Source organism: Petromyzon marinus, chromosome 43 (assembly GCF_048934315.1).
Source record: "Petromyzon marinus isolate PM22_M1 ecotype Great Lakes invasive population chromosome 43, UKy_Petmar_22M1.pri1.0, whole genome shotgun sequence".
NCBI lineage: Eukaryota > Metazoa > Chordata > Hyperoartia > Petromyzontiformes > Petromyzontidae > Petromyzon > Petromyzon marinus.
Genome location: NC_133709.1, coordinates 8,481,964 through 8,501,853, shown reverse-complemented (window position 1 = coordinate 8,501,853; position 19,890 = coordinate 8,481,964). Strand labels below are relative to the sequence as shown.

The following is a 19,890-nucleotide window of genomic DNA, read 5'->3' as shown; positions in this document are numbered from 1 at the left end:
GCTTAAAAAGGGTTCCTAGAACCACGTATTGCGTCACGTTAGAAGAAGTTCCCAGCAATAAATAAGTCTTAAATAATAAATAATATACACGTGTTAACAGGCAGCTAGCTGATAGACCATGAAATCAATTAAATTAAATTGACAGCACGGATGGCTGGAGGAAAGGGATTTCCAGATTGAGAGCAGCAGAGGAGTGAACGTTGACTTGGACCTTTGACACAGAGCCTTGCTGTCTGCAGTGTGATAGCTAATTCACATCTTGCGCCACCACTCAGATTTCTCATGCGCAGGTGAGGGGTGTACCAGTGCCTGTATTACCACAATTTTTCTCCTGCTGCTGCCACTGTGCCTTTCCACTGCTCCCCCTCTGCCTTGTCGATGTTGATAGTTGGAGCTCGTGGTGATGAGACGGCTGTATGAGGTCGTGGACCACCCGGTCGTACGCATGTTCATCGACGTCAAGTGGAATGCATACGGCCTGTAAGTGTTCCATATAATCTAATCTAAGAGGTTTCTCTCTCCTTTTGTGAGGCTCCAGTCTGACGGTGTCTCCGAGAGGTGTGGCAATCTTATTGATTTATCAATTAATATAATATCTTAAGCTTATGCTGCATAAATAATGGTTTAAGTAATAAATGTTATTAAATTTGTGTGTTGTATGTAATGGGTTCATGTGACCCCTGCAGCCACTATTGGCCAACTTATTTTTATTGACAATTTAGTTCCTCTTAACTTGCGTATGTTCTCAAATCCTTGTGTTCCTCTCATGGTGTGCTTATCAATTTTTGTTTCAGATTTTTTGTCAATGTCCATATTTATTATTCATATGTCATGACATGCAATATACACTCCTGAAATGTACACGTCATGTATAATAAGCACTGATTATACACCGACAATTGGCTCTTGCATTATTGTATATAAACATGTATTTGTCTATTTACGCGATGGTGATGTGTGTATGTGTGCGCCCACAGGAAAGGAAACTGCTGGACCTTGACCACCAAGATGGCGTTCATCGTGACGTGGATGGTGCTTCTGGTGGCCGTGCCGTGGCCCCGTCGCCACGTCTACACTTTCCCTGAGGCACGGCCGCCCCGCATCACACTGCACCTGCCTGCCACAGCTCACTAGCATGAACACTCGCATGTACCCATCACACTATGATGTGTTTGCGGGATATACTGCATGTTTTTTTCGCATTATGTCTGAGATTTATCCCCACATACTGAGAGCTTCTTTAGTCCGGGCCCGTGGAGCAAAATGTTCAAAGTCATGCTGTAGCTCGCTGGTGTGAATGCTGATGTAAACACAGCTCTGTGATGTGTTTTCTGGTTGTGCAATGTGTTGTTCGGCATGAATTGTGACGGTCGGCTCCATGTGCTGGGAGCTTCTTCAGTCTCATTATGCTCGACCTGCTTGGAGCTTCTTCCATTCCAACACATTGAATGAAATGTCAAACTGACGGAAGAGGAGAGAGAGATAAGCGTCGGATATCGTGCTGAACGACACACTACAATTTGAAAACCCATTGGAGGAGAGCTGTATGGGTTGACATGTTAACGTTTAGCAGCAGCCATTAAGTTAACGTACAAAGCCGTTGGTTTGGCCAGGACTGGTGGCGGGTGGCGCTCGCCTTGTGGTGCGTGTCTCACGCTCTGCTGCGCATGGTGCTCGAGGCGCGCCAGCTCCTCTCCTCTCGCCGCTCGTTCGCTGCTTGGAAGGAGCTGCGGTACCAGGAGATCAGCAGCGACCGCCGCTTCTGCCACCCGTGCTGGCCTGAGGTTAGAGGATTCAGGGGGTGCTCGTTCCGTTCCGAATCCTGCAGGCCAGCCCAACAGCCCAGTCTACAATGGACTTAATTGTCATCTTGTGTCCTTGTGCTGTACTCAAGTGTGTTATAATGTGCCAGTGTCTAGATTTTCTAGTTTCTTTAATATGTTTGATATGTCCATAGGTCCCAATGTGTATAATGTGCTAGCTTGTTTCCTATGGGCCCTGGTATAAGGAATAAATTGTGGCCGCCCCCTGTGCAATTTGCCCACACATTGATATATAGACTGGCCCATGTGCCCCAGTGAAATTGCACCGCCTGCACACTCGATAGCTATCCCACTGCATTAATCCTGGATGTATTTTGGGTGTACAAATTGTCTTTGGTTACCGCTGCATTCAGGAGAGCATCTACCTTGAGAACCAGATGAAGAAGCTGAGAAAATCACAGGCTTTCTACTTCTTGGACTACTGGTGAGCTCTCTGCTGGAAGGCTGGGTTGACAGCAGTGAGTGCGCTCCCTACTGACCCACCGCGTGTCGAGTCAATGGTTCGATTCCCGTAACAGCGACCCCTACCTCCTCCCATCCCACTTCTTTCATATTTTTCGGATCCACACAGTATGCCTCTATGTCCTCACCTCCCCTATCTCTCATACATATACCACTTCCCAGTACACACAGTCTTGTTCCAAACTCTTACTCATGGCTACAAAGAAAACAGGGATACACAGACATACATTTCCTTCTGTTTGTATGCATATCTCTCACCTGCCTGTTTCTCCCAACGTGCCTCGGCTACCTGTCTCTCAACCGCCCGTGTTTCACCTGTGTGTGTGTGCGCTATGTGCCTGTGTCCCCCGTTGCAGGAACGTACTGGACTGGGTGGTGCTGCTGGCGCTGTTGGCAGCGCTAGTGACACATGTGGCGGACGTGATAGGGCCGAGCGCCGCCCTCGCTCGCACCCACGTGCGCCTGGCAGCCGTGGCAATAGTACCGCTGTGGATGTGCAACCTCAAGCAGATGCGGTCCTTCTGGTGGGACCCAGTTTACACACGCGCTTGTCTGTGTGTGATGTGTAATTTGTCTGCATTTATTTTTAAGTGTATGGAAAACGGTTGTATAGTGGTTAGTTAACCTCACTATGAGCCCGTTGACTTTGGTTAAATTTCTATCGTTCTGGCCACACCCCCTTACGTTGTGTCGGCCTTAAAAAGTGCTCGCTTGGGGTCCAAGGCAGATGTCTTCTCACTCATTGCAAGAACAGCAGTCACTGCTTAGACGACCACTGAATAGTCAGTGGACAAATCAGTTTCACAGGAGTTCCTGGGTAGGTGTATGTGTGGTTGGGCTAACATCAGTGGAGAGTGATATCTGAACCGGTCCTGGACCTCCCATTGGTTGACTCGGTCTAAAATGGGTACATGGTGCATTCTGTAAAACATCCGTAATAGGGATACATGGGTGGCTTCGCGTGGTGTCGACTGCACCACCGGTTCATGTGCTGTCCCTGCCTCAAAAGCTGCTTACTAACGTCACTTTAACCGTAAAAGGGTATGCAGAGGATCTTTTCTGTGATGTGTGTGAACATGTGTGGGTTACTGCGAGCCACAGGGTGATCGGCCCCTTCATCGTGATGCTGGGCAAGATGGCCGTCCACTTCTTCAAGCTCCTCTTCCTCCTCCTGCAGTTCTTTGTGCCGTACAGCATCGCGTTCCTACTCGTGTTCCACAGTGAGCCTCACTTCTCGCTGGCGACGTCACAGCGGCTGATAACCTTATTGCGCAGAGAGAGGGAAAGCCCGTTCAAATGCAATGTGCCCGACTCGCGCGTCAGTGAAAATGTTACCTCTAAATTTCCTAAGCTTGTGGTCGCATTATCTTGTTCCGCATACCACTCGGAGTCATTACTGTTCACGATGCTCGCGTGTCAGTGGCAAAGATGAGGATGTGGTCGTTGTCAGGCTGCTGATAAGCACATCGCTGACGATGTTGGCACGTCGTGTAGATTCTGGCATCCAGACCCTGGCATCGGGCCACATGACGGCGTTCCAAGTGCTGCGCTTGGGCTTCACAGACGAATACGAGGCGCTGGCCATGCTGGCCTACGCGCCGCTCATGACCCCGCTGCTCGTCGTCTCCTACGTGGGCCTCGTCTCGATCGTCTGTCTCAACATCTTCGTGGCTATGCTCAACGACGCCTACGAGAGGTCCTACCCCCGCGCTCTCAACCCACTCAACCGTGCCCTCAACAATGTTGATTTCTGCTTCTAACAACAGCCCCCACTGCTCTGCCAACGATTTTATGAATTGTTATGATTCGGGGTGGCGCAGTGGTTAACTCACTGCACGACAAACCCTTGGACTTGCGTTAGATTCCTGGACTTGGCTAGCATCTGCAGTTAATGATATCTGAACTGGTACAAGTTGCAGTGACCACTACACCTAATAACCCGCATGATTAAGTGCAGTGAGTTGATGGTGGCAGCCTGATCATCAATGATCTGCACACAAAAGAGCATCACAATGAATTTCTTACTTAAAATCTTGAGTTATTCAGCTACAGTTCAATTGCCATAAGCCTGCCACAAATATTTGAATCATTGCAAGTTTACAACCTATGTATGAGTACACAAGCTGTCAGTTACACAGAAAATTACTTCATATAACCATGCTATCAGTGACTGCCAAAACATTTAGCAAAGCACTAAATAATAGCTATTTATTTAGAACATTAATTATTAGGGGTTTGTTATTTCGTACTTATTTTCTTCGGGAAATAAAATATCTAAAAGATAATTCAATGAGCAATGATAATCATGGTATAACGATATGCAGCAAACCGGACAATGCAATTATCGCGGACGTCATTGCATGGTATATTGTATCACCGCTATACCATGGTACACTAGTGGTGACGGTGCGTGTTCGAGTGCAGTGTGAGCGAGGACCCGCGTGCCAATATGTACATGCAGCGCGCCAGCGTGCTGCTGGGGCTAGAGAAGAGCGTGCTGTTCCGTGGGGATCGCGAGGTCACTCGCCGGTTCCTGCACAACGAATGCTCGCCACTCCACGCCTTCTACGGCCACGAACGGTGCATGCACGCACGCACGCACGGCCTCCCTACCACCTTCGCCTGCCGCTTTTCCTCTCGTCTCTAAAATGTCATCAGCGTCAACATTTCAACATTGTCATCACCGTTATCAACCTAAAATTAATCGGAAGCAGACGAAGGCATGCCCACACACACTGGAGGGGTGACGCCAGCCGTCATGCGCCATCAGGATCCCCTGCCGGCATCAATCCACTCAAGATTAATATCAGCAGAATCAATTCAAGAAAATTATTGGTGCCTATCACAAATATAATTTATGAAAATCGCGCTGTTTATTGCTGGCCACTTGGACCTTTGGACAAATTTACCCTGATTGCTAAAACAGCACAAGTTTTATTTTTGAAAGTGTATGGGCGCACTGGCAATAATACCTTATTGTCATTCTCTGAGTGACTCGTATATTTATTAGCGTGTAAGTTTTCACGGTTGTGCCGTATAGCTCTCTGATTTAGGGTTGTACCGCTTGTTGTTCAGCATGATGTCCAATGTTCCACTTGCTAAAGAAGCTCCCAGCATATAGAGTGAAACGTCTGACAACATAACGAACACACGGTACCACCCAAAAGCATATCGTAGACTCATGTGTTGTTTTTTTATTGCAGTGCGGTACAGACAGAATTCGAGTTGCTCACGGCAGCGTGTGAAATCCAGGTATGCATGTCACTGATGCTAGTGCTGCGTGTGAATTATTGTATTATGTGTAGAAGCCTACATGTATACATTGTTACGTGTGTAGATGTGTGCGGTGCATTTGTGCAATCATTTGCTTATTGCACTGTAATCTCAGTTACCTGAGTACGAATTCCATCTTAGCACAATTGACAGTTTTAATGTATTGTTTATTTTTAGTCTTAACTAAAACAGTCAAAAATGTAGGCCACTCTTTGTTATTAAATGCAAGTGTGAGAGGCGCACTATTTCTCCCGATAATATCAGGTCAGCCAATTAGTGAGTTGGTGAACCGTTGTACGTACATATATTGCCAGTTACCATTTTTGATCCTCTCAGTGATGTTCCTAAATTATTGTAGTTTGCGTCTTCATTGAGACTTGTAATCGCCATGCTTTGATCTTTTATGGGGAGTCGTAGTCATCACTCAATCATCAGTGATTAAGATAAAAATACACTTGATGGATATGTGCAAAAAAATTACCGCTGGTCTGGGGCAAGTGGTATAAACATTCCCTGGGCCTTCTCAATGTTGAATTGCCCTCAAACGACGACCTGATGCAATGTTTAATTTATTTTTTTCTGGTAGGATGGTCTGGAGGAACTCTGGGAGTACGTGCATGATGACCACACAAACGGAGGGACCAAGGAGATGTCTTTCACCACCAGGCCTCAGTCTCCCCGGTTAGTCCCTGGTTCCAAGCCCACAGAACCGGATGGGAATGGAGTAGCTCATGGGGTCAATGCATGTGTTTTCACGTATATGTGTGCAGGTGTTTGCACGTATCTGTGTGCAAGTGTTTGCACGTATCTGTGTGCAAGTGTTGGCACGTATGTATGCCTGTGCGTGTGTGCGCAGGTCGTTTCCATCGGGCTCTCTGTCATCGGTGTGCCAGGAGGTGCTGGATATTCACTGGCAGCTGGACCTGCTGCGCATGGAGCAGCGTGACACCACTGCCCACCTGAAATACATGCTGCGCAACCTGCACCAGCGGCTCAATGCATACACCCCCATAGGCACCTGCGCTTCCCTACATACCCTCACACGTGCATACACACATGTACACTCACAGACGCAAACTGGTACAGCCTTGTAGATGCACCTACATAACCTAAAGGCTTTCGTTGTTGCTGCAGATGGGCAACCAGGGGCCATGGATGGTGCGAGTGCAGGGTTTGTGGAGGGAATGGAGAGACCACCATTGCACGTTGTTTGGGAGCGGCCGGACCAACCCAGCGAAAGCAGGTGCGAGAGGCAACAGAGGCAGACAACATCTAGCTGAGAGCGTCTGATGACTCTGTAAACCAATTTTTCTCAACTCCAATCCCGACAACATCCGCACGCTCCCACATTGTTTTGATTACCATTTTTTAAATCATGTAAATTAAGCCACTGTACACTGCATGCACCTGATGATGATCATGGCAAATTAGTCTAAGCAAAGGATACTAAATATTCATGACCGGTAGACTTCAGTCATGTAATGATTTGCCCCCCTCATTATTAGATACATTATCTTGATTCAGGATCACAATACGATAAAAACATATTTTTGTTAAATAAGTATTATTATACATATGTTTTACATTGCGGTGAATGTAGCACCTCTGTCTGCAGTGGTTACGTGAACCCATAACATACACAACACATAATAAATAATGAATTCCTACATATCCGCTTCATGCCTAGAAGACACAAAATGGCTGGATTGCTCAATGCAGTCATGAGGAGTGATGGTGAGATCGAGACCTATTTATAACGCTTTGGTTCTGGTACCACTTTGCTGTTAAGGGGCCGTCCATAAATGACGTCACGCGATTTTGGACGATTTTTGACCCCCCCCCCCCTTCGTCACAGCGTCACAAAAAGTCAGACCCCCCCTCAAATATGACGTCACCCCCCCCCCAAAAAAAATTAACCATGCTTCAAATCGCTTTAAACTATTGTCATTGTAGTGCGTATTTAATGTGGCGCTGCACTCTGATGTTGTAGTAGAAAACATTTCTTTAAAAGTCTATTTAATTAAGTAGAACGTGTTGTCTATATTTATTTAAAGTTGTGCATTTTGATGTGACGTCACATTTCTCAAGCCCCCCCCCCTCGTCACACATCGTCACAAATGTCTGACCCCCCCCTAGGTGCGTGACGTCATTTATGGACGGCCCCTAATGTTCCTTTTGTTAAAAATGCAAATAATTAGACACTTGCTCTTCCACTTATCACGTAAGAAACCGTGCCAGACTAAAATGAGGACTTGATGTTTGGTATGTAATGCTTCAAATGTATTGTGTTTATGATATGCATAAAATTGTGCTTGTTTTAAATGTATTGTAGTTACTGTTTGTACAGTTTATATGAAAATATTTGTTTTAGGATAATTGAACAGGCGAGGGTGACCATACGGAACAGACAATAACATAGAAACAGTACAAATTATACAACCAGCATTTTTTTAACTCTTAAATTGTGACCCCGACGTATGGCAATTCATGGCATCATAGTAGGGTGAATCATTACATTCCTTTATTGATGATGTGATGTATCGCTATGATGTGGTGCTAGCTACACTGCTGTTATTTGGCGTCATAGTCTTAAGGTGTGCTTGCTTACCACACTATACGTCACATATCTGACTCACTGGGGACCGAGGTATAGGTGGATATGTGAACATGTCAGATGTGTGAAGATATATAGAATGATGGATAATCCATGCACAAATAGGCCACTGGACAAACATAAAGCACACACTGCTTTAATCGTGGGAAATACAGTGTTTGAGAAGTAAATGTATGCGAGGCTAAGAATACATTGCTGAATATTAAAAGGTTGGATTTGTGAACATCCGAAGAAAATGACAGTCACAGCACACATAATTACTGCACTCGTGGGCAGTTAAATGGTCAGGGCATATATGTGATGATTGGATATGCGACATTGTTTTGTATTTACTTCAACAACTTGTCTGGGATAAAGAGAATATCTTTGTCTTGTAGTTTTTTTGTGTGACGGAGTATGTATGTGTGTCCTCTACAGCGTGGAGGATCCATCTACAAGCACTGGTTAAAGGAATACCCCTTGCTGTACTCATCATATGATGGTAAACACATAAATGAACCATGGTAAATGTAGTCTCACTGAGACATGGTTAACAGATGCACATACAACCTTCCTGAACCTTGCAACACAGGGTTCTGGTAAACATACACAATAGGGTCAGAGCATGCATAACATTTCAGGAAAGCTGTACAACTCGAGTTGGGTGTGAGCGCATACGACGCTTTATTTAGCCGAGCCACTGAGCTATAAATATAAATTAAATAATGAGCTGTTAACAAATTTATTGGAAAAAATGTCGAGCACTGAGTGAGCGATACAGCAGCTGCAGACTCCTAACTCAGAAGGTAAACAACAGCTTGAATATTAGGATCCACATGCCTGGGACATTTGTATTTGATGGAATCGTGTTCTCTTGTGGACACAGCAGACCAGACAGGAGGTCTGCACAAACATCTGGCAGGTGTAGGACATAAAGCCACAGGAGACCATCGTCTGACAGCCAAATATATAAACATAAATACTTAACAGGATTGGAGTAAAACATTTAGTGACTGTACGAGCAGCAGTGACGAAGTTGTCTCTTGACTAAAATTATCTTGGTTCATTGATCGCTCAAAGCAGTCACGTTTTAAGTCATATCACCGTTTTATTATAACCACAGCATTCTAAATTAAATGTGACTTAATCCACATTACGTGTTGTTCCAGGATCTTTGAAGGAAGACGCAACGCAAACTCAAACAGCTGTTGATGCATATCTAGGGTGTGTGTTGGATTATCCAACATGAGTTTAAAGCTTCATGAATAAGAACATTTCTTGAAAAGTAAGTTTAGAAATTCCTTCAGATTCCAGTGATATTGCTGCGCCGATGTATTTAGATGTATGAAAGTGATGTCGCAGTCTTCTCCAAGGACAGATAGCGATCAAGGTAAAGAAATACTTTACACAAATTCAAGATGTCCACAAATAAGATGCCTGACATTTTGATTAATTTATATCATAATTGATATAAAAGTTCACAATGGCACAAATCTACTGATATGTTTCACAGCACTTCATAAGAGCAGAGAAGAGCAAGTTATCTTTAATGTCATCTTTTTTTCTTTCTGGAGAATCTTTCAAAACAAGTGGACACAAATAACCTAGCGTATTCTTTTTTTCATAAACCTAGCAAATGTACTTTTAAAATATAAACATGTTTGTTCCTTTGGGTTTGTTCCTGCAATAGCTACACCCAGCCCAGAGCCACCTCGGATGCAGTTGCTCACAGCCACCCCCCAAATTGCAGTTTGTTGGGCAGGTAGTAACGGCTAAGTAGCCCTGGCGAGACCGACTCCAGTGCCTGCATCTCTGCCTTCACGGCACGTGCTTGCATTATTTCCAGCTGAAATACAAGACGCGCTCATTTCAGACTGAGTCAACCTGGCAGGTGCGATCGCTGGTGTGTGACATTGACTCAGTCGAAGTTTTCACCTGGTGGTAATTCTGTGTTGGACCTCGAGAAAGCACTGACTTGGTTTCAATTATGGCTAAATTAACCTATCAGCGGTCATTCCGGTGGTAATTCCAGGCTGCGTTAACTTGGCGGAGGCCTTCACCAAGGACTGATATCCAGCTGAGTCAACCTATGGGAGGTATTTGCAAATGGTAATTTCAGGCTAAGTTGATTTAGTAGAAGGCAGTGTTGATGACAAATCGTTCATGTGTACCACTGCGAACGCAGTCAAATATTTGTTTTGCTTAATGGTAAATTTTAAGGTGTCTTATGCAACAGGTTAAAAGTTTTAGAAAACCCCTATCCAGTTTGACAATCCACCAGTGAAGGAATCCTGTGCACACACGCTTGCTCATCACGCAAGCTCGTAGCCATGGCACGAGTTTCAGTTTGTGAGGGACGCTGAGGTCAGCTTCTAACCTCATTCCGCCACTCGGGGTGCAGCTCCATGAAGGGCCTGCCCAGCAGCCCCCGCAGCTTCCTCTGGTCTCTGTCAGAGAGTGGCAGCAGCACAGTTGTGGGAATGTTCCACCTGTGGAGCAGGGAATAAAGATAAATATCCCCCATCTAGCATTTCACATGCTGTTGAGGCAAATGCGGTTCGTGAGCACCTATCAAGGGAAGCATGGTGCATATTAAGATGGTGTGGTCTACACCACGCCTGTCCACCTTTTATCTCCCCAGTGATGATGTTTACACACTGTACTCGGTACTTAAGGCTGTGTCAACCTAGGTGAGGTCCAGGACTGGTTGAGATATTCGTTATCGATTTCTGGCCATTAGCGTCAATCCAACTCAAATTTCTGTGTTCGTCGTGCAGTGTGCCAACTACTACACTTTACCGCTCCCCACTTAACGGACACACACAGGTGCTCACCAATAACCAACACTCAGTGCATTTTACCTGAATATGCGTAGTTGCTGAGTGTAGTTGGTTATAATGCACGTCTATACTTAAGATACTTGGTATATATCATGCACAAATCTTGCACATGAGACATCTACCTGCATGGAGATGAGGACATGGCAGTATGATACAGTCCAGAAAACAGGTTGCTGACCTATCTGTGTGGTGTTTGAGTGAGATTCTCTGAGTATGCATGGGTTTTCTCCTGGTACCCTGGTTTCTTACCATACTAAATTATGAAGTTTGTATCCAAACATTCTGAAACAGGACCCTTCTGAAAAGGAGTGTTAAGACTCGGTGAGACTTTCTTGGATAAAAAAACTGTATTTTTTAGTGGCCAGGTGACTTGGTGACAGATCTGGCCAGTACATTGGGACAGTTTGAAAAGGGGGTTGATGGTAAATCATCTACCTCCACCCAGTAATAGATACAATCCCAAGACGTGAAATGAAGCCAAGTCGTGGGACCCACCTCTCTATTTCAGAGGGTAGCACACCCAGCCAGCAAAGGGTTGGCACAGTTAGGTTGGCAGCATCGAAGGACATGGACTGTAAGGACAACAGGACAAGTATGGGTTAGCCAGAAGCAGGCTTAAGCTGAGTCCATGCCTGAGTGATCATTTGTGCAAGATTGCAGCAGAAATTGCACAACTTAATATTTTCCAACTGCTTTTTCCACATCTGAGTGGCTAAAGTGCACCTGGCCATGTCTTTTGCAGCATAGCCCTACCCTTTTTATGGTTAGCTCCACCTCCACCCATATCAGGATTATAATAACCAATTATAGTTTGCAAATGTACACGTGATTAAATACTTTGCTACAAATTTCTGACCAGAGTGCTTGAAATTCGAGTCTGCCTCTGCTAAAAGTAACAGATTGTGTAACTGCTAGCAACTTGTTTCAGAGACGTCCACATATAAGCAATTCAGTTACATGCAACCAAGTTGTGCAACTAATTGCTCATTGGAACCGGATTTAATGGGGCACAAGTGTCCGCACCTCCGATTAGCATGGTTGGCTACGTACAGTGCAAAAGAGGTTCGTACATACAAAGAGTGAACGCTTAATACAATTAACTTGATTTAAATAATTGCACCATGACGTGAACTTAGCACGTGTGAGTTATTCACTATTTTATTACAGCGTGTTCCACCCAATCTTAATAGCAGCTGAGTATGTCTAGGTGTACCTACATGTACCTACAGGTCACACTGAGTGAAGTGTAGCAAAAGATTGTATCATTTTTTTGAAAAAGTGTATTTCGGTTAAGCTGAATATGAAACGTACAAGTTTAGTAGTTTTTCTTAACTTCCGAAATGGTGATGCTTGATAAAAAAAAATCATTTTTATATTCTTAGTCTTCATTTTGACCTGTATCTAATGTCTAGTTTTCCCAGCCTTCGAATAAATCCTCGGAGGTTGGAAAGTCTAGTGGTCATGTTAATTAAGTTAAATGTGTTTTTTATCCACTTACCAGGGACCCATACTTGTAGATTGTCATAATTTCAAATCCTGAAAAACAAAACTTTGTTAAAATGTTCATACTTAGCTCAGACTGCAGCATGTTATACTGTGTAGAAACAAAATAAACTTTGACTTGAAAAATCTTGTTCATGTTTGTACTTTAACAACCGAGTTATGATACGAGAAATGTACTTAATGAAGGTACTTTTCTCATGCTGATGGGAGTATGCATTGGTCTGGTTAGTCAGCCCGTCTATATAGTCAGTAAAATGAGCAACACTTAGTGTCAAATTCAACTCAACAGCAATTGTTGTGTTAAGGATAAATTGACTCCCACCATAAGAATGTAATTTATACTAATAGCCTTGAATTAAACAACACTGCCTAGCACTCATTCTTCAAGAAACTTTACATATTTTGTTTCAGTTGGACAGCAGGAACATTAAAACACCTTCAAGTATGCACTGATGTTTTCCAGTGTTTTTCAGCCCCTAACCCCTATTGTAGAGCGTGGATGATGGGACACCCGTATATACCAACCAGATCAGCTGAACAAGATGTCGTGGGCAATTCAGCACATCCTTTTACCGTGAGGATCTGCGTCCACCAATGCCAGGGTGGGGATGTGGAATGTGTCCCATAGCTTTCGTACCAGGAGTCGAGTGTTCAGGTCCGGGATGCCTTTCCCCTGGTTTCCGTAGAGAGTACATGGATTACACTGGCTCCAGCATCAGGTAACCACCAGCAACAGTCATCATGCCATTAACCGGAGCAGGGAAGTGATTTGAATTTACGTAATAAAGGTTTTCAATCTTATTTTTGAGGGCCGCTTGCGTAACCAGTATATCAATCTTAAGATTAATGTTTAGATTTTCCATAATTATTTTATTTCAGTGAGTGTGCCGTATTTGTGTGTTGGCTTTTATTATTGCTGCCATGATTGTAAGATTTGGTACCGTAACCATGATGCAAGGGTGGAATCGCTTGCAGAAGTCATCATCCAGGAGGTGCTGGAAGGTGGCATCCTTCTCCACAACAAGCACGAACCGTGCCTGTGTCGTCAGGTCTACGAGGCTCAGGAGGCAGGTCCGCGCTTACATTACGTGTGCATGCGTACATGCACACGCATGTGTGTATGCAAGTGCACACGTGTATGTGTGTGCATGTGAAGTGCTCACCAATACCGATGTCTTTTTTCATGGATATTTGAGCTGGATGCACCCATAAAGATTAATGAGTCTTAGGCTATTTGTGTGGGAAGGATGTCTTAATAGTTTCTGTAGTGTGTTGAGATATAATTAGAATATATTCCAGAAATCTATCTTTGTGGCCATATCGTGCAATGCCATTGTCAAACTAAGTCGGCACCCCTGAAATATTCTGGATTCGTATGTTCGGATATTAGTCATAGGAGAAGTGTGTGTTAGTTATTATTGTGTGTTAGTACAGTACTGCTAAGTTGCGGGCATGAGAGGACATGTTTGTACTCTACCTCCATGATTTGCATAGTGTGGGGAGGCCTTCATTCAGCAGTGGATTTACAAAGGTGCTGTACTACTATGTAAAAGGCCAAAGACGTACGCAACATGATGAAACAGGCAATCGTGTATTTGGAAGTCCAACATAATCTGTGCATTAAAGGATACTGTGCATTCCATGCACATTATTAGACACCAGCATTCCCTGTAATTGGCACACAGTGACAAGTTTCAACACTGGACCACCTTCACATAAAACAAAATCTGTGGTGGACATTGGCACTGCTGCTCTTGAAAATATTTATGTTGCCAATCGGTAGCCCCTAACCCTATTCCTAACTCCAACATTGCCCTTCCCCATGCATGGCTATGACGGTATTCCCAACAACATGCCCATTACCTTCACCTGTGAGCTAACATCCAGTTCAAGTAACTTCTGGTGGAAATAATAGGGGCAGCACTTTCTCACACACTCTTCCACCAAGAGTAGTGGTTGTCACTTGACAGTCAAACCAAATTTTTTTCAGAGCTGCAATTAAGCCAGTCATTGCAGAGGTGACCGGGCTAAGACCAGCTTTCTATACCTGAGAACCTGGTTTATTCATAGGCAACCATCTGGATTTGGAAACATGATCTCAGTAATGCTAGCTCAAAGTTCTGACCTCTGAGCCACCTCGCCAAAATCAACTCTGGTGGCAGCAGTGTTTTTTTTTTTACACAACAGCAACTTTCACTGCAACCTCTATCAGTGAGCAAATGAGAAGACAAGCTCCAGCCTACTCTGCCTCCCATCCATATGTGCGTACATTAGAACTGCAGGTGCAGGAGATCTTTGTTCCGTCCTCCTCGATGTAGCAAAGGTTGCCGGCCACACAGCCCTTGGAGGTGGACTGCTGCAATTGGACATTGGACAATCACAGTGAACCCATTTGGGCCACGTGTACATATGTTTGTATCAGATAAACAGTGTAATGTTTATGGTTACATGGCTTTTGATTGGAATATAACAAAAAATCATTTATTTTCCAACATTAAGACTAAAATTGCAAGTAAACTAGAATGAGAAAATATATTGGATGAATGATAGGGCTAGGACCTTGATGAGTGATGGAAGTTATCCTTAAAGGTAGTTCCAACCCAAAACACAGTTTTCATCTTGCAGATATGTTCCTAAGCTGTGAGTTGTAGGTGGTCCAGTATGATGAGTGTGAAGCTTTGTTCATGAGAAATAATTTAGCTCTCTCGGGAAATCACTGTAGTGATATTTTAAAATGTATACGAGTACAACTGCTGGACATCATAAAAGTGTGCCTGGCTGATATTGTCAAGTAATTTTGTCTTTTTAAGGAAGATTCAAACACATTTTAAACAGCCTGCGACATGCATCTTCGATGGGTAACTGCTAATACATGTAAATAATTGATCTCCCCAGCAATTTTCTGAATTGTCACAATTCAGGATTGCGATTTAACTACATTTTTAGAATATATCAGTTTTACCATCTCATTTGTATTGTTTTTATGGTGTTTTACTCCATTAGTCCAAATGTAGAATTAACAATAGTTTGTATATATTTTGCATACATTGTAAGTTACCATTTCAAACACGCACAATTCGACGAGTGTAAGAATGCATTTTAATCGAGTAAATGATGCATAGATGCCTGTCATGTATCATCATTTTTTATTTGATAAAGTATTTCACCTGGATAATCCCTTGAGATGAAACATCTCATTTGCAATGGTGTCCATCGTGTCAATTGCAACATAAGAGTGCTTTATGTTTTCGGGTTGTATCTTAGCCGATGGTCCCCCCCCCCCTCCCGTGCTACTACTGTAGACCCTCTTACCACGTGCAGACAGTCCCGAGGAACCCTCAGTAGACAGGCGATGTTGTCCACAATATTGTTAACTATGGTCTGGCTTCTGAACACCGTGGGGTATTGGTAATAGAGGTCTCTAAAATCATAACCAGACAAACATACACACAAAGGTACTTGCACACATTCTCGTTCATTTACAGTCATCTATTTCGTCATGCATGTAAATATGCATCAATGCGCACACATAGAAGCTTGGCTTACCTCTTAGTTGAGTTTTGGTTGGTCTGCACGAGATTGTAAATCATGTGCAGGACTTTCATAGTCATACCTAACACACGCATCGTATGGCATGGCAAAACAGTAGTAAGATACTTACGGTGCCACATCTACCAAGTGTATTGTATCATGAGAGCGTGAAACGGAAATACAGTACATCAACCCTGTATGTAATGTTACTCTACAGTGTTTCAGTTGACTGGTCAACAAGACCCATATAAGCATTCATGTATATTTGGTCACCAAATATTAATTATTGATCCCTTTATCTAATAAGTTACAGGTCTTGTATTAGGTCATCTAAGAGCCTGTCACATGTACAGTATACCAAAGACGTCATGCTGGGTCTCTTGGACCCAGGGCTGCATTATATCATTAACTTTTGCAAAGACATTTGCGTACAGTTAAATTACAGGACATGTTTTTGAAATGGTGATACTCAAAGTAAGCTATCTGCTGTAAAGACTTTGAAGACCCTTTAACATCATGCACAAGAGGTAAATAAAAAAACCAGCTGAATTGTAAATACATTTTACGGTGTGTGTATATATAAATATATTCTAATATGGCTTCAGTTTATTTTGCTCGAGACAACAAATCTCAACGGGTTATCACCTGGGCTAAAAAAAGAAAACTGAAAAGGGGCGGGTTGGATGAGCAATGTGCTTGTGAGTGCACTACTCACACAAATTCAACATGGAGCATTGCATTGTGAACTTCTGTTCCCTTAACACCAGTTCAGGCAGCATTTGCAGCCCCACCTCCTTATTGAATCTGAAGACACACGGCGAGTGAGGTGGTTCCTTCACATAAGCACATTGCTAACATGGGGTAATTTTACCATTTACAGATGGGACCCTTAGCGATTCTGTTGGTGGTTTTCTGTTCAGCATGAGGCAGTACTCATCTCCAGTTTACAGCCGAGAGCCGGTGTTGGAAATTACACATTCCTATGATATGATGCGTATCAACATGACAACCCCTGTTGATTTTCCTCAAAGTGTGGGTTTGCCATGTAAAAGAGCTCTAGGTATTTGGCATTCAACTATTCACCCTTTCAGTGATTTGATAGATGAACTGCATTTTTCATTTGATTCTCATTAACCTCGTTTTACAATATAATTTGCAGTATTGTTTCTTACTAAATGTTACAGCATATCATTTCTCATACGCACAGCATGATGTATCCTGAGGGTAAAAATCAATTTTAATCGATACATCGAGGCGTTACATGCATATTAAGTACCGTATTGGTAGTAGGGTAGCAAGGCTGGAGTTCACTGATGAGTATTAATAACGATGAAACCAGTTAACCTGCCATGTGCTTTACTGCTGACTGAGCCAACTTGCAGGCCATTTTCTATCCCAATATGTTTCTTTTACCCCTTTTCCACTGGCACATTTGAGCCAAGCTAGTTAATTTCTGCTAGCTATTTGCCATGCTGAGCGAGAGCCAAACCATAACACTCTACGCCGGTCTCACAAGATGTCAGAGTCTGGTTTGAGGTGGAATAAATGACATGATCATTGCATGTGATGTCAATACACTGTGAAGAGACAGTCACCACGTCTCCTACGTACATCTGAATTCGTTCATTGCATGCGATGTTCAATAGCACGGCTCGGCTGTTGCAAAGGAAAAACAATGCGGTGCTTCCTGTGCATTGGAAAATGAGGTATTGGCCACTGCGATTGCCAGAAAGCACCCTTTGAGGGCACGTTGACGTGCAGCTCACCGCACGGTGGCCCAGCTGTGCCGGTAGACAAATGAGAGCGATGGCGCCTGCTTCCTAGCGATGGAGGCCAGCACCTCGCCTGCCACATCCTCAATAGCCCTCAGCACCTCCTCCCTGCAGACAACCTCATGTCAGTGGGTTCAGTCACCACAGCCAGATTGTAAATTGCCATTGTAAAAATGTCGCAGTCTTATCCTTAATATTCATCGGATTTTATGGTTATAGCATTATATTTTTTGTGCAATTAAACCGCATTATTACATTCCCACTGTGCATTTTTCCATATCTAACATTTCTGCATTTAAGAATCAGTTGGGCTGGTCGCCTTAAGAAAATGTATCAAATAGGTTTTAACTTTTTTATATGGATAAAATATGGTAAAAATAAAATGGAGTTCAAATATTCACAGTACTTGTGTAATCATAGTATGAAATATATATTTAAATAGCCATCGTATAATCATAAATCTTCAACCATATAAAGGTGCAAAACTATACCAACTGTCATAAATTGGGCATTGGTAAAGAGTGCTTCATTTCAAAAATAAATTAACCAGGTAAGTAAGATCTTGACTTTCGTGACTGCAGGAATTCATAACCAGGTAAGCTTATAAACTGAAAAAAAAATGTTTTTGCTGTTTGCACCATTTGCAGAAAACCACCATGAGGGGAGAACACTGAAACTGCATTTTTTTCCAAATGTGAGGTTTTTATTTCATGAACGAGAGGGATTTGAAGGGCATTTGATAAAAAAAACAGTATACATAGGCTTTTTTTAGAGGTGAGATCTAGGTTTTCTCAAAACACATACGTCAATAACACTGCCTTAAAAAGAAATGTAGGTGACATGGGCAATGACTTCATCACAGCACAGAGAGGCCAGATGTAAAGTCACTATTCACTCTACCTCGCTGGCCTATTTTCAGAGAAGAATAATTAAAATAATTGACTTATTTATCCAGGCCTCTTTTTCATGAGGGTCCCGCAGTCGGTTTTTATTTTAAGATATTTTCAGCCAATTTATGATGAGATGTTTATTATACAAGTGGGAGGAAACCGGAGCACCCAGAGAAAACCTACTCATGTAAGGGGGCAACACTATCCCCGTACAGCAGCTGCGGCGACGGTGCTCGTGTGCGACTATGGGGCTCATTTTCCATTATACTCGTTCACATTAACATACCAATCTCTCTCTTGTCCCTTTAACGCAGCTGCTGCTGTGCGTGCGTGCGGCGACGGGACTCCTGACCCCGCCCACTTATCCTTGGGTGACGCCCACTTCAAACCGCTATATAACCTCTTGTTGCAGCAGCCCTTTCTTGTTCAGTTCTACCGCTGTATCTTTTCAGCTGACGACGATTGCTTGTGTTGTGATCGAAACGCCGCGATTTCTTATTTATTTTTTCTAAACTACGTGACTTTACCGAAAGAACCAAAGAGTATGTACGTTACAACCAGGCGAGAAAGGGCGTGGGTGGAACGAATGTTTTCTAGTCACAGGCTATATAAAGAGGCATTCACAAACGTGTTTAATGACCCCCCCGCTCCCTCTCTCGGAGTGTTATACAATGTCCTCGTCTTTCCGTTCACTGGTGGAGTTTCTCACAAGCCGTTATAACACCACACCACCACACACCCCCCCCCCGTTACTGTGAGAAAGTCGAGGTAAAAAAGTCGAGGGAAAAAAAACGTCGAGGGCATCGAGAATCCGTAGGCGCGAGGAAACCCATTTAAGCTTCCCGTTCCCTATCTTCGCCCATTATAATTTGATGCAACCTGTGTTTAAGACGCCGGGGCCTTAACAGCGACGTGAATTCTGGCCGAGCGAACTCATTCCGCTCACGGACCGTCCGAGGCGGCGGGTCGAGACAAACGCCGGCTGCTGTGGCGAGGAGGAGGACGACGACGAGGACGACGACGAGGTGGTGGTGGAAACGGCGCGGAGCTGCGCGAGGCGGAGCTGGTCCAGCGCAGCGAAGAAGCCGTCGTTGCCCGCGGCGGAGAGCGGACGGAGGACGCCGGGTCCCTCGGCACGCGAGAGGCGCGGGAGCGACATGATCCGTCGCTACGCTACGCGGGAAATGGCCACCGCTGCGTGGG

The 19,890-nt window shown here is 43.9% G+C and overlaps 2 protein-coding genes across 6 annotated transcripts in view; one reads left to right on the top strand and one right to left on the bottom strand.

Annotated features, from left to right (window-relative positions):
- The window catches only part of LOC116951612 (uncharacterized), a 20,862-nt gene extending 8,242 nt beyond the window's left edge, over window positions 1–12,620 (top strand). For 2 of the 3 annotated variants that reach the window (XM_076073792.1, XM_076073789.1), the window contains exons 10-22: window positions 389–480; window positions 978–1,086; window positions 1,614–1,784; window positions 2,177–2,247; window positions 2,642–2,809; window positions 3,387–3,505; window positions 3,780–3,981; window positions 4,710–4,865; window positions 5,489–5,537; window positions 6,145–6,239; window positions 6,415–6,572; window positions 6,693–6,801; window positions 8,590–12,620. In XM_076073792.1, the coding sequence (XP_075929907.1) occupies window positions 389–480; window positions 978–1,086; window positions 1,614–1,784; window positions 2,177–2,247; window positions 2,642–2,809; window positions 3,387–3,505; window positions 3,780–3,981; window positions 4,710–4,865; window positions 5,489–5,537; window positions 6,145–6,239; window positions 6,415–6,572; window positions 6,693–6,801; window positions 8,590–8,620 (1,530 nt within the window). In that variant the 3' untranslated portion in view covers window positions 8,621–12,620. The remainder of the gene's footprint in view (window positions 1–388; window positions 481–977; window positions 1,087–1,613; window positions 1,785–2,176; window positions 2,248–2,641; window positions 2,810–3,386; window positions 3,506–3,779; window positions 3,982–4,709; window positions 4,866–5,488; window positions 5,538–6,144; window positions 6,240–6,414; window positions 6,573–6,692; window positions 6,802–8,589) is intronic. The other variant, XM_076073791.1, reaches the window with a different exon arrangement.
- Window positions 8,293–19,890, bottom strand: SPO11 (SPO11 initiator of meiotic double strand breaks). Of its 3 annotated transcripts, none has more exons than XM_032970383.2 (13): window positions 19,638–19,890; window positions 17,792–17,905; window positions 16,741–16,829; window positions 16,041–16,107; window positions 15,807–15,915; window positions 14,764–14,850; window positions 14,126–14,162; window positions 13,436–13,545; window positions 13,068–13,167; window positions 12,490–12,527; window positions 11,487–11,563; window positions 10,529–10,640; window positions 8,293–9,997 (listed from the first exon to the last, which is right to left on the bottom strand). In XM_032970383.2, exons 1-13 carry the CDS (start codon window positions 19,844–19,846, stop codon window positions 9,878–9,880), a joined length of 1,269 nt encoding a protein of 422 aa, XP_032826274.2. In that variant the 5' UTR covers window positions 19,847–19,890; the 3' UTR covers window positions 8,293–9,877. The 3 variants fall into 3 exon arrangements, with proteins under 3 accessions (XP_032826274.2, XP_032826276.2, XP_032826275.2); XM_032970384.2 differs by lacking the exon at window positions 8,293–9,997 and adding an exon at window positions 10,001–10,238; XM_032970385.2 differs by lacking the exon at window positions 17,792–17,905.

Coding starts and splice junctions, on each gene's coding strand:
- SPO11 (XM_032970383.2), bottom strand. CDS start 19,846: ATGTCGCTCCCGCGCCTCTCGCGTGCCGAGGGACCCGGCGTCCTCCGT. Junction 14,163..14,763: donor CCTGCACCTGCAGTTCTAAT/GTACGCACATAT, acceptor TGCCAATTACAG/GGAATGCTGGTGTCTAATAA. Junction 12,528..13,067: donor GGTGGACGCAGATCCTCACG/GTAAAAGGATGT, acceptor TTTGTTTTTCAG/GATTTGAAATTATGACAATC.